At 43.6% G+C, this 17308-nt stretch overlaps 2 protein-coding genes across 15 annotated transcripts in view; both read left to right on the top strand.

Moving 5' to 3' along the window:
* LOC143330243 (LIM domain only protein 7-like) overlaps window positions 1-17308 on the top strand; it is a 47860-nt gene that overhangs the window by 16004 nt on the left and 14548 nt on the right. For 13 of the 14 annotated variants that reach the window (XM_076746631.1, XM_076746628.1, XM_076746637.1 and 10 more), the window contains 7 exons: window positions 6864-6894; window positions 8265-8378; window positions 9383-9602; window positions 10387-10636; window positions 15083-15112; window positions 15942-16056; window positions 16944-17089. In XM_076746631.1, the coding sequence (XP_076602746.1) occupies window positions 6864-6894; window positions 8265-8378; window positions 9383-9602; window positions 10387-10636; window positions 15083-15112; window positions 15942-16056; window positions 16944-17089 (906 nt within the window). The remainder of the gene's footprint in view (window positions 1-6863; window positions 6895-8264; window positions 8379-9382; window positions 9603-10386; window positions 10637-15082; window positions 15113-15941; window positions 16057-16943; window positions 17090-17308) is intronic. The other variant, XM_076746629.1, reaches the window with a different exon arrangement.
* LOC143330246 (LIM domain only protein 7-like) lies at window positions 11291-15071 on the top strand. The gene is made up of 3 exons (XM_076746642.1): window positions 11291-12012; window positions 12369-12515; window positions 12955-15071. The coding sequence occupies exons 1-3, from the start codon at window positions 11714-11716 to the stop codon at window positions 13760-13762; spliced, it is 1254 nt and encodes a 417-aa protein (XP_076602757.1). The 5' UTR covers window positions 11291-11713; the 3' UTR covers window positions 13763-15071.

Genomic DNA, 17308 nt, shown 5'->3' with positions numbered 1-17308 from the left:
GGGCACAATTATGTGGTTCCCCAGCTGCAATATTTTAACTCTTTCAGAGAGAGGTGGCACACACACAGAGTAACATGAGGACATACTCCCAAACAAGGCTGCAGACACGCAACCAATGGTTTTATTTCACTGTTGCTTATCAGGGCTTAGGCAAATGAGCCAGAGAGAGCACAGCACAGAGACAGAGAGAGAGAAAGTTGTCTCTATCAGCTGTCTTTGCCCCTGGTGTGTGTCCAACCTCCACTCCCTTAAACCCAGTCTGACAGGTGCTTTACTCAGCTTCCCTGCTCTCTGTTTCAGCAGCAATACGGTTGTTATCATGTTGGTGCTCGATGCCTCCTTTCACCCACTCTTTTCTCTGGAAAAATCCTCAACTAATACATAAAGGAATCAGCAGCTGCCTTTTTTTAACGGTTCTACATTTTAATGTTCTCAATGGATTTAATTTTACTTGTATGATTTTTGTTCATAGAGGAAGTTATAGATGCACACATAGTATAACTTTCACGTGTGCATCAGTTTCCCCATAGATGTGAATCTACGCTGGAGCTGCAATGATAAGTTAATTAATCTATTAGTTGATTGGGAGAAATTTAATTGACAGATATATTTTGATTTCAGCTTCTCAAATGTGAGAATTATTATTGTTACTGTGGAGCTGAAGATTATTATTATTTATTTTTGACCAATAAATCTGATCATTAGGTGCAGCCCTGATCTGCCCTAACTTCTACGAAAGGTGGTACAAATCCAAAACGATTGATTTTTATTTAAAGAACTGATTCAACACTAGCGCTCTGAAAAAGAAGCCTGTCATTGACTTGAGGCTGATTAATCTTTTTTACCTACACCTGCATGAGAAATGCTGGATTCCACACATTGATAGCTTTTGCTTGAAGTATAATTATCAGCAAGGTGAGAATCTTTCTTTTGACCTGAAGCTGAAGTCACATATTGGCTAAAGCGACTGAGAACACAGTTGAATTCATACTGGTCTGTGTTGTCGCAGCAGCCATAAAAGATTATTGGCTGTCTGCTTTGACCTTTGAGCTTCTCAGTTCTTGTAGTATTGGCCTTACCACCACCTGGAGTGCACACTGCTCTATTGCTTTATGTTGTGAAACCTACTTTGCAATAAAGATGTTTATCAGTTACAAACACATTCAAAGTCAAAATTGTCAAACAGCATGACAAACTGTTGTAACAGACTGATAAGAGAAGACGGTGCGCCACTGAGTGTCAAGTTCTGGAAGGTATTCTCATCATCCACGTTAATTACAGCAAAGTTCAAGCACACTGAACACCCTGAGGTGTAATACTGACAAGACCAAATCTGATTCATCATTGGAGCGTATGATTCACTGGATACTTTAGACCAACTCTGTCAGTTTCTAACAGCTGCCCAGGAAATGAGGGAATTTGAGTGCTGCAGATGAATCATGGCACCTGAGAGTGCTCTATTTAACTTCAGCCACTTCCTTTACACTCGGAGCTGCCATGTGGAAATTCAGCAGCGTGGAGTCAAGATTTTACTAGGACCCCAACTCCGAACTGACATATTGGAAAAAGCTGGAACATGCAAGGTTTCCCCTATTGGTATGAAATGTCAGCTGATTACTTTACACTTGGCCACTGTGAACGTTTTGCCATGTAGTGCCAGAGCTACTTCAACAGAATGTCTGGCTTAGACGATGGAAATTGCACTGAGTGGACCCAAGGAAGTGCACTCATTATACTGTAACATTACACACTGTGGTGTACTGTCGGTGCTGAGGGACTCTCATGCTTATTCAAACGGTTTCAGTGTGTAAGATACATAAACCTCCAATTTACCTTCCCCACACTGTACATCATAGTGAGTTTAAGAGGAATTACAGCGTGTCTGATCTTATAAGGCATGACGTGTTGGGAAGTAACAAGTACATTTATTCAAGTACTGTGTTGAAGTACAGGTGTGAGGTATCTAGTTGTGAATAACATTTCACATTCAAAGACATATCACCAACTTATATGATTCACTGCTAAATACAGATTAAGCAACCCAACAGTGTATAAAGGTGTAATTAGCTCTACCTAAATCATATACATTAAAACTGTGCTTACATCTTTAACATCAATAATCCAACAATCTCATAATATCTAATAATATATGAATCTATTATAATTATCTATTATGTCATAGATATAATAATGTATACACAAAATTTATCCACCAAACAGCAGACAGACACAGTTGGAGATTAGCTGGTGAACATAGTGGAGCATTTAGCAGCTAATGAGGCGCATACTTCCCTCAGGAGTCGGTAGAGACCAAAAGCAGAGCTAAAAGTGAGTAAATATTGGACTTGCATTCATCAGCTGACACAAAATTACTTCTCCAAATTAATGATACTGTTGCTCTCTCACTGCTGAATATGTAACTAAGCAACTGTTTGCTAACAAGTTCGCCGTATCAACTGTCTTAAAAGGTGATGAGATGTCAGTGTTGTGTTTGTGCTGCTCCCAAATGTCCAAAAAAAAAAATAATAATAATAATTGTAGGTTTAAAGTATATTTCGCTCAAAGTACTTCTGTGCTTTTGCTTGACTACACTTTAATGCAGGACTTGTAATGGAATACTTTTCCATGCAGTATTACTACCTTTGCTGAAGTAAAGACTCTGCAGCTCTGACTCTAGCTTTTGCTCTGTGACCTCCGATAACCGACAAAACAAATCCCCCGCAGAGAGGGGTCCAAAGTCTCACTGGTTGCTGCCATTTCATTAAGCAAATTATTGACAAGGGTTGACTGCTCTCCAACCCGTCACAAAAAGGAAACTGCAAAAGATTGCCAGGTACATCAGATTTTATTGTCATTTGAGGAATGTCAGTGACTTCTTCTAAACAATAGATGAAGAGGAGTGGCTGTGGTGTGGTGTGATGTGATTAGGCCTACATGATTTGGATTATGCAATGGCATCCCTGGCTGTAGCTCAATCCAAATGTTTGAACTACCTGAAGGAATGCGTTGTTTCCTTGACAAATTTGGACTGACTACACAGTTTGTTATCAGAATTTATTCAGCGCCGACATACATTGTACCTCATGCCATGTATGTACTGTTGTTTATGTAGTTTAAAGCTCACTGCAACATGTCTTAATGTTCCTGTGAAGTGAAGGGCACAATGCAAAGGAGGCAAACGAAGTGCCCTGTGTGTTAGTATTACGGGTGTGGTTCACTGAGCTGGCACTTCACGCTCTGGTTTCATGGTTTAATATATGGCACTGCCGTCATTTCTTTCTGCACTGTTGTGTGAACTGTGGGCAGATTGTGAAACCGAACGAGTGATGATGTTGAAAAGGCCAATAAAGTTTCTACACCATGGACACGGCCCTGGCTGTAAAAGGCCAACACAAGGGTTACATTTGTGCTCCGCAGTTGACTTGGGGAGAGAAATGCCAGCCTGACCCCGCTCCCTCGCTCACAGAGGCTGCAGTGTCTCTGATTAGTGCGACACAATGATGCCTGACACTCTCTCTATTCCTCTATGCACGTTTTTCAGGACTCCTAATGCACGATAGTATCTGGGTGTGTTTTTAGATCCAAGGCATTTTATTAGAATGAAAGAAGACAGATGAAGGATGATACATGTGGCGTTGAATGCTGCAGAGCAAGTGATCTTCATTGCAGAGGTATGCTTCTGATCACGCATGCACACCCATTAATTTAAGGCGTTGGTGCTGCGTTTGTTTGTCTTTTGGATGTTGTTGCCTCAAAGAGGCAGAGAGCCTTGATCCTGTACACGGTTTGAGCCGCACATCCTGTGGTCTCAGTTCAGAGCATGTGCAGCTTCCACCTTCATACCATCTAAACATAATTTGGCCTTGGTTGCCGCACAGGGAAGTGATAGACTGGATTGGAGAGATGGCTTACTTTGGCTTATGTCGAGAAGTTATTTGTCTAACATTTGAATAGTGGCTTATCTTTCTTCGGGTGTATGTGTTTCTTTTTGTCTCCAGCTTGTATTGGCAGAAGACATTCTTCGGCTCCTTCAAGTCATATGAAATTAATTTGATGTTTTGGCACAATAGCGGCACATAGTTCTGTCTCAATATGAAAAAATGAAACTCACTCAGGTTAATAAAACATTGGCAAGTTTTTATTTAAATGATGGTTTTGATTAGTCTCTATGTGATGTATCTAATGTTGATTGATCGTGTAGCTGTTTGTCTGATATAATCCATCTGTATTGCACTGTGTGGTTGATGAATATTAAGCATACACTGAGTTTCTTGTATCTTCACACTCCCACTGGAAGTTAAAAGAAGAGGGATGTCCTCGGCTGATGGAGGAGCAGTTCTCCCTCACCCTTTGACCTTGGCAAGAGATGTGAAAGTCTGTGTAAGCATGCAGAGGTTGACACTTACAGCTGAAATGAAGTGATGAGAGGCTTCTGTTAATTTGTCAAGCAGGAGGTTTCCCTGTCAGAGCTCTGTATACTTACTGAATATTATGTATACATTGTCTGATAGGGGTCAGCCATTGTGAGGACCCTAAACTGTTACTATACTATTCTCTTTCGACATCAAACAAAATATAATCACATCTTAACAAGACAAAAAAGACTGGACTCCGTTCTGATGACATCTGTTTGACATGATGTGTTTTGAGTGTCCAGTTAAATTTAAGTGGAATGTGGTGTCCAGAATATTGCTTTCATTGCTGGCCTGTGTGCAAGATACAGAAGCGCAAATGGCTTCCTTCTCCTTTCGGTACATTAAATACCAAAAACCTTATTTTAAGTGATAATCATGCAGAGACTGTTCCTAACCTGCTCTCTCTGTGCAGAACTCACTGGTGTTCTTGTGATATTCTGCCGATAATTGTGCTCAGTCATATGAACACTCAGCTGATTCTAACAGGCAAAGTCCTGAGGCTGTGGAGGCCTGAAATAGCCTTTATGTATTTTTTTCCTCTGTTCAGCTATTACCTCTAGCCATAAATGAGCATTATGAGAAGCTGTGTGGTTCTAGTTTTGGTACACAGTTCCTTTTTTCTGGACCTGGCTACCACTGCTATAATCTTAGACTTTGTGACTGTGTTCCAAGCCACACAAGAGAAGGCATTTTTTTCACCCGCCTCTTTTATTGGGCCTATAAATTTACAATAGGCCAAACTGGTAAAGGTCCATTTCAGTTTTCACCATTGGCAAACGAGTATATTGGAAGACCCTGGTGTGAGATGACGAATACTGGTGAGAAAGTTGGTCTGCTTTCCATCCAGTTAAATGCTGCCAGCGGTGGAAGAAATACTCTGATCCTTTACTTAAGTAAAAATTCCAATACAGCAATGTAAATATATTCCATTACAAGTCAATGTTCTGCCGAGTGAAAGTACAGAAATATAATCAGCAAAATATACTTAAAGTGATTACATGACAGCGGTCACTCATCATGATCAACTTATTATCATCTGAGTCTGCAGCTCCACTCAGCTTTACAGCAAGTTTGAGCTCATTGTTTAGTTGTGCAGTCCACAACTTGACGGTCATCGTTCACTGTCGGCACTCTCATAGTGTCTTTTTTTAGTTGCAGCAGGCAGCTGTTTTTGGCTAAAAAGCTCTAAAAACCCACTGTATACCACCTGTTCAGCATCAAACGGCAGACAGGCTCCGTTTGAGACTAGCTGGTGAACACAGTGGAGCATTATTTTTGGATGTTTCCCTCAGGAGTCGGGTAGAGACCAAAAACAGAGCTGAAACAGAGTGAATACTGGACTTACATTCATCAGGTGGCAACAAACATGACTCCAAATGAGCAGTAGTATTGCTCCATAACTGCTGGATGTGTAAATAAGGAACTATTGTAAAGCTATGAAGTATAAATATGAAGTAATGCAAAGGGATATGTTCTAAAGGTATGCACTAAAGTAATGATAATGTGCTTAATTATACCTCCGCGCTGTGAACCAGCCATCTAAACATGTTTGATTGACAAGCAGCTATCTAAGGTGTCAACACCATGCACACATTACGTTCTCAGCAGGTGCATTGGTTACATTGCGTGCTAGGAGACGTCTGTAAGAAATCAAAGTGCTCCCGGGTAGAAAGGCATGTGTGACTTGTATTACCACACGACGGCACGAATGCTTAGCATGCACAGGGGACGTGCAGCAGACTGTATATTTTTCTCTGTCGCTGTTACGGTTGCTGTATGTAGTAAAGCAGCTTATCACTGTTAAATGATCTCTCTAAATAGACACTCCGGTGTACTTAGGTGACAGGTGCACAGTGCATAAGAAAAAGGTATTACCAGGCTTGCAGGTTGAGACTGAGCTTTGTGCGGGTTCGCAGGAGCCAGAATGAGCTGACATATTTCTGGGAAAGTGATTTACTGACTTGCAGGTCAACTGTCAAACCCCAGAAATATGACAGTCATTCTGCATGACCTGGGGAGCATGCTCACGGCTTTGCTGCACCAACAGTAGAGCCTTGTTTGGTACTCAGATGTTAAATGAGCAGTTATTAGTTTTATCGCTGTTTGAAATCAGAAGCAAAAAAAGAAAAGTCCTTTGTCTCCCTAAACTTTAACGAAATGTTTTTACAGCCGCTGGATTTTGTGATTAGTGGAAAAACAGACTCACACACGCATCTAACACTTTACTTTATTGCTTGCAATGATTTCTTTCTGAAACGTGTTTGTTTTTCTCTCGGCCTTTGTGCTGTTGTGTGAGAGTGAGTGAGGGGCTGGCAGTAGTCTGGATTGTGCTCTCACTTTCCAGCTCTTTCACTGCCCAACACAGAGACCCGACAAGCATGCCCTCTGTTCTTTTATTGTCATTTTCTCTCACAAATACACCTCTGTTCTCTGCTCTTTCTCTCGCAGGCATCAAGAGACCAACAGGAGGCTGAAAAATGTGAGTGGAAAAATATGAGCAATGTTTTGGTTTTTGCTTTTTTCTTCTGAGAAATTGATTTGCCAGCATTCAGCAGCAATAAAACATAAAACTTAATTTAGCGTCAGCTGCGGTTACGATAGAATACCTTAAAAACAAACTCCAGAAAAAGTTGGATGAAGCCTTTTGCGACTCCAGAGGGAGTTATATGATAAATTGCCTCAAGTGATGTCACTTGAGTCGGCGTCGGTTGGGTCTGAAGACTGGCGGTGTGGAGTTAGAAAGAAGTGACTTTTCCAGACCTCTGTAGCCCATTCCTCATCTCTACTTGAAGCTAGCAGCTCAAGACTGCGTTAGCTGCCAGGTTTTGACAAAGAAGAAGAATGCATGGCATAAAAAGTACAGTATCTCTGTTTCTGCTGTAATAATTCTGATCCTTTTTTTTAAAACTGTCCATCGTGAGTCTGACAAAAAGTTTGGACATTAAACATTTTGTACCATCGCTAAGATGACTTTTAATGTGACGTGGAACTTTTAGAGGGAATACAACTGCACATGTGATGGTAACATTAAATTTTGCTCACTATAACTATCTGGGGGCAGTATTTTGTGATGGGGAATGACAGGATGGAGATGGGGGGCAACAAGGGTCCACAACCAGAAACAAACCAATGACGTTGCAGTTGCATGTCAGCATCTTAAACCTTTAGACCAACATGGCCCTAATATGTCAAAGGCAGATGCTAATTATTTAGCACAAAATTAGTTATAGTACATTAATCCTAGACTAAATTTTAGATACAATATATTTCAAGGTCTTGCCAGTGAAAGTTACTAAAGACGGAGATTTAAGTGTTTAATTTCTCCTTTTGAAGAATTCCTTGTCCAACATATGTGATATTAGTCATAGATTTAGATTTTGATTTCCAAGTGCAAGTGAAAGCACAGGATTTCTCATCACTGCCCCATCATGTTTGCTCTCCCTGCTTTATCCTCTGCAACAATAATCATGCTCTAACTTTCATGGCATAAAACCAAAGAGCTGACATGTCAATTTGAGCCGTATCATGTATAATAGGGGAGTGGCATTGTTGACGTAGCAATGATTGTTTGCTTTAGTGCAGCAATTTTACCTGTCGAGCCTGTTAATGCACACACAAACAACGACAGAGTATTCTGGATGAGCCTGGAAACAAGAGCATGGCACCGGGTGATATCGCCTTGTGTCAGAGCAGGGCTGCAGCTATTATAACAATCACCTGCTTTAGCACTGCACAGAACATTCATCAGTTAGTATTCTGTTTGGTAGTGATGTTAATTGAATTTCTGTTAAGTGAATTTCTGCATATAGGCATGTATGGTTTGTGTAATAAGCTTTTTATTCACTCCAGGTGTTAATCACCATTTACTGGCTGGGTAGAAGAGCTCAGTGTGAACGTTTCTATGATGGGCCTTACCTGAACTTTAAGGCATTCGAAGGATTATTGGGCACAGCGCTATACAAGGTAAAACTCTCTCAATGGGTGATAATCCATTGTGCACTCTGAACTGTCTTATCTGAGCTGCCATGAAACAAAAGCTTAATTTTCTTGTGCAAACCAGAAACAGCATGAATGAAATCCTCTTTTACAGCCACTGCCCAGTACATTTCTGTATCCTCTCCGGTATGTAGACTATGTGCGGAAGAATGACTGTTAAAGGCCAAGGGGCCCAAGATTGCTGGCCACTAAAACCAAAGCTACGATAAGTCATAAATGACCTGATCCCTTGACTCAGCTATTTTAATCTTGTTTACAGCACGGCACACACAGTTCACATGTGAAAATAGCTGCTTCTTTTCTTGAGGAAGCCCACGTCCTCCTCCATTTCCTCCCCCTTGCTCATTCTAGTGTTGAATTTGGCACTTTGCTTTCACATAGATTTATAGGTGGTGGTGGTGTTCAGAGCCTCTATAATTCAACTGACTACAGGGATTTTCAGTAATAGCAGTTGGTTACCTTGCATCTTGTACATTTAGCTATGATAATCCGAGTTCAGTGGCGCGGGGTTAGGCTGGGTTTAGTTTGTGGACTTGTATTGTCTGGTAGGATTCACTGGATTACAGATCTGAAAATCATTTTCTTTTTAAAGTGGCTGACAAGTTGTTGCTTGTCTGCAGCCGTGCTGCTCAAAGTGGCTCCGGGGCTTGCTTATGTGTTTATGTGCAACAACATTGTCTTCGCACAGTAAACACAGTCATCAAGGCTACACGGAACATGGCGCTGTTTGTTTTGACAGAGATGGCAGCGGATAGAAAACAGTAAGGTTGTTCCAGTTTAATTGCAGCATGCATCGCCTCATATAGTATAGAAGCATATGTTTACCGTAACTGAGTCTGCAAGAATGAGAGGCCAGACAATACAAATTCACACTCGACCTGGGAGATCTGACACACACCACACACACAGTGGAGCTAAATGTTGTAATTGGCACCCTATTATCTGACTGTGTGTGTTCATGTGCATGAAAGGCTCTGCAGGAAACATCCAGTCAGAAAGGCAGCAGCGTCAGGGACAGCGGTTTCGGAGATAGCTGGTACTCAGAGCGAGAGGAGCTCTACCATCTGAGAGGAGGAGGAGGAGGAGGAGGAGGCGGACACAAGAGAGACGACTCCCTGGACAGCTTGGACTCTTTGGGCTCTCGACCCCACAGCATCTCATCTGACACCACTCTTAAAGGCAGCAGCGAGGGTAGGAGACGCTCTGGCATTTACATCTACACACACACCAACACATTCATAATCAGGCATGCCTGCTGTTCTGACCTGTAAGAGCTTCTTTTTCTTTCTACCCCTTTAAAGTTGACTTTTTAGAGCATGTTTTCTCTTATTTTTGCAATTGTTTTATGTGCTATTCGAGACGGCCTCTCACACCCGTGCAGCGTTCAGACGTCATCAAATTTTATCCCAGCATGAATATTTCTAATCAAATTCATCTGTCCAGAACTTCAAATATTTGTGAACAGGGAAGATATGCTGCATCAGAGCCAGAAAGTTACCTCCCATTTGTGAAAACAAATGCGTAATGCCATCTAGTGGTGTGCTTTTGAAAGTGAATACTTAGAGGGAAAATTCACCCGAGTCCTCAAAGACGGAGATATTATACATCAGGGCTAAAGCTCGTCTGTGATCTTGTTTCGTGTAGTATGCTTTGAGAGAGGGAGGTGCTGGTCAGTGATCTCACAGCGGTTGTCCCCCTGTAAGAGAGGGCAGTGAGACATTCCACAGCCATCCACACCAGCTTGTAAATGAGGAGGCCTCCTTTCCCCACCCTGCAACCCTCTGTTACTCCTCCAAAGTCACGCCAGAACACACAACACGAGTGAGGGTAGCTCCCTCGTTTCTCACCTCCTTTGTCCTTTTCGCTACATCATTACCCTCATCAGACCTCTGCCTTCTCCTCACTTTCAGTTCTTCCCCCACTTTCTTTATCCGTCTTACACCTCCTCTCCTCCCCTGTTCTGCCTATGCTCCAGGTTGTTGCAGTGACACTGAGGCAGACTCTGTCTTCAGGATGGCTGACAACAGGGACTCTGCCAGTTACCGCCGGTCGGTAGCCATCACACCCAAGGCCACCGCCCCATTTAACCAGTTCCTGCCCACGAAAGACAAATCCTCAGGCTACGTCCCCGCTCCCCTGAGGAAGAAACGGGCCGAACGCAACGAGGACAATCGGCGCAGCTGGGCCAACCCCACCTACACAGAGGATGAAGGCACACTCACCAGGTACTGTTAGAATATACACAACAGTAAACACTTTGATCTGTTTGAAGCTGCTGGTTCTCATTTCAGTTAATTAATCATATCATTTATTTCTTTCTTAAAAGCAACTGAACACAAAGTGATCTAAAATGTGTTCTTACCCAAATCCTTGGTTTGTGCTTCAAATGCCTGAACTTTACGTTCTCTCCTGTCCCAACACTATTGGTGTTTGTGGTACTGATGTGTTGTCTGCGAATGGTTGATGGTGGTGTGCACTGGTATTGCGTTTCATTTTGCTTTGCTGTGGAATGGCAACCACAGTGAATCAAGGCTTTCCTCTGACGGCTACGGCAGCAATCAAGTCTCCCAGAGCGCCGTGCCAGCGGCTAATCTGCAGTGGACCTACGAGTACGAAAGTGGCAGCGACTCAGATGCGGATCGACCAGACCCTGACCTTGTTCTGGATGACCTGGCCAGCAGACGCTTCCACAGCCCCTCCCCAGCTCCTCCCACTAACTTCGCTGTGCCCGTCAGTCCCATGGCAGCGGCAAGGGCATCTGGGCACAGAGGGGGCCCCTGGCCTAAGGTCACTATGACTCCCAGTGTTGTACCTCAACAGAATGTGACCTTCCTCAGGTCAGAGAACATGAAGCAACAGTGTGACTTTGATGTGCCTGCCTGATGAGAGCAAACTAGAATGCTTCTCTCACCCTCAGTTTGCATTGTTAATTGTAACCATGAGCGACATCTTTGGTCGTAGCATGCTGCTGCTAACAAGTCTTCAGTTTGTTGGTTTCTGTTTGAATTGTTTTGAGGTTTTAGCTGCAGCATGTCCATTTTTGCTCCTTCTGAATTTTTTGAGCTTGGAGGACTGATTTGAGTTGGCAACATAACTCCTCAAATCAATTTTGGCCTCCTTTCCAGTTTGGTTTTGAGCTTGCATTGGTTTGCTAATCCTTGCGCCGTCTCGTTTGAGGTTGTTGTGCCCGAGGAATACGCTCCTCTTTGCGTGACTGCCGTGCTGTACTGCTGCTGAAAAATTCTTTTGACACATGTGATTGGCTGTCTCTCTTGAGCAGCAGCGACATCAACAGTGGGGCAATGCCGCCTCCCGTGCACAGCTCTGTGAGGGTGGACCACCGCCGGGGCGTGTCCACCAACAGCCTGTTCAGGGAGATATACGATGACTCTGAGGACGAGGACGACGAGGTGGGCTATGCTGATCCCGTCCAAGATGATCTCTATGCACGCAAGATGGGCATCAAACCCCAGCCTGCTGGCAATGAATCTCACGACAAGTTCTTACCAAAGTTCTGGACCCCCGAGGAAGACATTCACATACAGAGGATCAAACTGGGCTCTCAGAGGAGACCCTGGTACAAGAAGATGCAAGGCTTCAGGTGTGTGAGGGCATAATAATCCATCATAATCTGGATTTCTCATATACACACACTTTTAATCACTCTTAAGTTGCAGCGTCATAGATAAAATGTCTTCCCTGCTTCTTGCACAGTTTTGTCTTACTTTCCCACCACACTTATTGGATTTTTCTGTCCTTAAATTGTCTTTGCATGCCACTTAAACTTTTTAGATCCTAAAATGCAAAATGTGGTGTTCTGTCATTCATTGAATTTTCTGTAGATTTTCCCACTTACTTCTTTTTCTCCTTCCCCACCACTGCCTCCTATCTTTCCCTTTTACCCTCTCTCTGCTTCTGCCCCCTGTCCTTCCTCCACCCTGCTGTCCTCGGCTGTAGCCATAAGAAGTCGGGCTCTTCGTCAGATGATTCAGACTGTGACGTCAGCCCTTGGCTCTCCTCTGCCCCCTCTCCCTCTGGCACCTCCCCCTCTCACTCCCACACACACGAGGCCTCGACTCACACCACCCTTGTTGTGGGGAAAAGGTCGATACAGCTGCATGATTGTGACAATGAAGGAATGTGTTAGAGCATCCACATTTTATAGGCGAACTATGTAATTAGCTCATGTTGGGGCTGAATTTCTGATGAGCTGCTTTCTAATGTACTAATGATAAAATACACTGTCAAGCTGCTGAAGGCTGCTTTATAAAGCAGTTGCCTGCACTGACCTTAGCAGAAAATAGGCTTTGTCTCAGCATTATCCTATTTTTATTACAGCATATTCTAATGAAGATTTAGAACTCACTACTATTGCAGTTTTATTTTATAGCAGAGTGATTGTGGATCAACATCTGTTTGAATCAAAAATCACCACTTTGGCTGCTTTGTGTATCTCTTCCTCCTTTTCTTGCTCTTTGATCCAGTTCACATGCATGCACTCATCACCTTTCTATCCTTTTCTCTCCTTTTGCCCACCCTGCAGTCCTCATATCCAAGCACACACTCCCCCACTTCTCCCCACAATACAGTCCCATCTATTAGAGACCCCCCCTCTGGTGTTCGCTCCGACTGACCCTACCTCAGGTCCCAGACTGGTGAAATGTGAGAGGTGGCCCCTCCGGGGGCGCCAAGACCCCCGAGAACCCCCGGATCCCTTTGATTATGAGAGCATTTACCCTGATTTGGAGAATGATGACATGTTTGCCAGGCGAACCCTGGCCTTCCAGTCCAACACAGATTTGGCTATGATGAAGACTCAGCTGCCCACCAGCCGACGTCTCTACACGTCTGAACCGCAGCTCAACATCATCACCCAGCGACACGTCCATGGCTGCACCGAGGAGGGCGAGTTCCCTGATATTGAGCAGGACGATGTGGTTTACCGTAAGGAGAAAACCCAGCAGGCTCAGCAACAACGGCCACTCTCAGGAGCCCCTGACAACTATGCACCTATGCCCATCCCAGAGCCGTGGGCTCTGCCTCCTGATCTCAAGGCCAGACTTCTGTGCCCCCCTTGTCCTCTGACCCCGGAGGCAGCAGCAAACAAACAGAATCAGGTTGATGGGGGAATGCATCCTAAAACCGATGACATGCTTCTCAGGAAACTGGGAGTTTGTTCTCAGGAGAGCCAGAGCTCACTGAGAGGCCCATCAGCCAATCAGATGACGCCCTCAGTACCCTCTTCCTGCAGCGAAGCTGACCTGCAGAGATGGCAGGCTATAAGGGAAGCTAGTAAACTGAGATATAAAAAGAGGCTCATGGTGGAGAGGCTTGTTGCTCTGAAGTTATAAAAGCAGATTGCTCTAACAGTGCCTGTTATTTTCTCCTTACTTTGTAGCCTTTCCTGCAACCCTTTGTGTTTTTATTGTTTCTGTGAAAACTCATAAGTGCCGTTTCAGTCTTGAAATACTTTCTGTCTGATGATGATGATGGTCTCGACTGCTGCTTGTCGAAAGATCACAGATGGGTGTTGTATCCAGTTAAGCTGTTCTTTGTGGAAACTAATAGCAGGTGCCTTCAACATTCACAGAACTTTTGCGTGTTTTAAATGTTTGTTGTTACCTTTTCCAGTAAGAAAAAAACTGTAATGAAAGACCCCATGGGGCCATTGGTTATGGTTTTCTGCATGGTGGCAATATTTTTAATTCTCCACATAAATGCTGAGTGGATGGCCAGAATGTAAATTGAATCTACTGCTGGTGTGTTTTTGAAGTGTGGTTTTTGAACATCACTAGCACTGTTAAACAGACCCAAAGCCTGCATCTTATCTTTGGTTTCGTTTTCCTATCAGACCGATTTTTGCCTGTGAATGGAAAAGCTTAATAAAGGAAATAAGAGACTTCATGACCTTGTGATGGACTGCGTTGACTGCGTTGCTCCAGCCATTTGTTGACCTCACCTTACACTTACAGTAACACGGATCTGACCACAGAACAATGTTGTTTTCTCGGCAGAGGGAACTTCACACTGACATGTAAAGCTCAAAGTGCAGCAGCATGAGAGTGTGGAAAAGTTCAAGCTTGTGTCATATCGAGACGTCGTGAACACACTGACAGTGCCAAGCAGGACAATTAAATGTGTCTGTCGAGCTGACATGAAAGCCTATAGAAATTCCTCACAGCTCTGAGAGAAGATGCGACTTGTGGACTCCATAGTAACCTGAGCACAAATCTGTACTGCAGTGTTTGCACATGAACAGACACACACAAGCATGCACAAAGCAACCATTTAACCTGGGTCAAGGCCATCTGGATTTACTTCACTTCCATATGTTAAGCCATGTTTTCAGTGACATCATGCTGTAGTGTTCATAAAGGCAGCATTGTTTAGAGAAAGATGCATGTCTATACACCTCCCCAGCCAAACATCAGAGAAGAGGAGAGGTGGTACTGTGCTGCAAGCCTACTATAGAAACACCTTAAACTCTCATCTCTTCTTCAAATGAAAACCAGCCAAGTCATGTTTTAGCTGGGCTTACATACATTTGAAGCCCATCAGCTGGAGAAGAGCTGGTGTCAGAGTCACTAATTGGCCTCAAGCTCAGACTCACTGTCAAAGGACCTTCTTCAGAAATGTGACTTTCTTGTCTGTGGTTCTCTCTGGTTTCCTAGACAGCACCAAACGCACGAGAGTATCGACGGGTGAGTTGATACAGGCTCCCAGGAATGTGGCACGTTTGCATTTGCTCTGGCCTCTTACAGTCACACCTCGCTGCCCCCTGCTTTTGTGCTGCTGTTCTCACCCTCTAGCTGCTAAATGCTGACACACAACACAGAGTATTGTATGGCACAGGGCCAAGTTCAGGGTGGGGGCGGGGGGGTGGAGGGGGTTGTTTGTTACTCCACAAAGCTCTATTGACAAAGCAACAAAGTGAAAAGATGCATACAACATACAATAGCAATACGCTAGGTCATCTAGCTACCCTGTAGTCTGTCCCAGTGAGAGTAATGACTGAGCACTGGTCTAAGTACCCTCATAGCAATATGAGACATGTGTAAATCATAACAGGTAAGTGAAAACAAAAGGCTGTGAGCTTTGAGTGACTTTGCTCTTTTGCATGACGGGGAGGGCTGTGACACATGTTACTAACGCGGTGAGCTTGTATTGTGCCACAGTTTTCTGTGGGTGACCCAAATGCTGTGTTTGCAAACTAACGCTTGGTTACAGGATGAGGGTCTATTACAATTTATTTTCGGGATCAGCACCAAGTATTTGGATGGCGCAAGGTGGACTTTATTTAGACTTGTTGGATATGGATTTTTTTTTCTACAGTTTATTTCCCGCGATTGTACGAGCTGGTGCATGCATACTTGGAGTTAAATAAATTTTGATAATCTTTTCTCTCTTTTTCTTGCCTTGTGTTAAGCCTCTGCCAGGATATGCAAACTAAAACACCCCCTTCTCTAATGCTGATGCCCAGACTCTTTTTTTGTAAAAAAAGATTTTTTTTCTTCGCTTTTTTTTCCACAGGAGTAAATCAACCAGTGATATCCAGGCCGACCCCGTCGTCCTCCGGCAGGTTCACTACGAAGAGCTGCAGAAGTTTCGTCAGCAGATAAAGGAGAGTGAGGATAAGTGGCAGGATGTGAGTAGAACTGGTAGACGTATCTGTTTGCTCCCCGGCACTCTTGTTCTATGAATCAAGGCAAGCTGACTTTGGCAGAAAGATGGCAGGAGAAAGTTATGTTCCCAACACACAAGTGAGAGGTGAGCACATGATCTATGGGGTCTGTGCGGCAGTCAGGAGAGCAGGTGTCGTGGTGCAGTTTGTAGTCACAGAGTGTAAGAGAGCTGTTAAGATAGAAGCCGGAGACGGAGGCAGACACCACTTGGTGCAGCACTGCCCTCTGGCTAATGGACTGTCCTCATTTCCAGTTTCATCAGTGTGTATCAGGAAACATCTTATAGCATTAATATGAATGCTAAAATGAATGTGAAATGGTGTTATGATGTAACGTAAACAGCTGATGTAAGACGTAGAGCCTAGTATGAAAATAACCAGGATTAATCCGTACGAAATTGACTTTGGAGTGCCAGTTACTGCTGGAGAATCATTTTCAAAGGGCAGTGATGCTCCAGTTTTTAACAGCAGTGATCCATCACTTGCTCGGAAGAAAAAAAAAGTATTAAAAAGTTATCCACATATATACATATGACTGTGGCTGTGACAGTGTTGTATCTGTCAGCAGTCTGACCGGTGTCATCGCAGAATAATAGAGTCTTAAAGCAGCATTTAGGTCACACAGTCCCCAATACACAGGGGAGGTGAGCCGGGAGGAGCCTAAAGCACACAAATAGAACACCTTCAAATGTAGCCCTTTCTTTTTTGTGCGTCTTTCTCTCTCCTTCTCAACTTCTCTTCTCTCAGCTGTACAGTCAGCCATGCAGCACAAACAGTTTGCTTTACCTAAGATCTCAGCTGAATTGTTCCAAAATGGTGCATGAGGTGATCTGGACTTACTTTTGCTGCAGGATCTGAGTAAATGGAAGAACCGGCGCCGGAGTGTCAACTCTGACATAGTGAAGAAGAAAGAGGAAAGGGAGAGGATAGAGCAGATCACATACAGCGGCAACAGCAACAGAAGGTCCAAGACCTTCAAGGAGATGCAAGAGGAGAGGTAAGAGAAAACACACCTGATAAGACACTTGTGATGCAGAGATAATGCATAATGGTACCATTAGATTTAATGCCATAGAATTTCTGCTTTTATGCTGTGATCCTCGTTTTTACCAAAGAACAACACACACTGAATTTGTTCCTCTGTTGCACCTCTTTTACCTTCGGAGGGGGATCTTTTGCTAAGGTAATAAAAGCCATGGTGTGTATGAGAAGTTCT

This window comes from Chaetodon auriga, chromosome 13, assembly GCF_051107435.1.
Source record: "Chaetodon auriga isolate fChaAug3 chromosome 13, fChaAug3.hap1, whole genome shotgun sequence".
NCBI lineage: Eukaryota > Metazoa > Chordata > Actinopteri > Chaetodontiformes > Chaetodontidae > Chaetodon > Chaetodon auriga.
The sequence above is the reverse complement of the archived record's forward strand: the minus strand, read 5'-3'. Positions and strand labels throughout refer to the sequence as shown.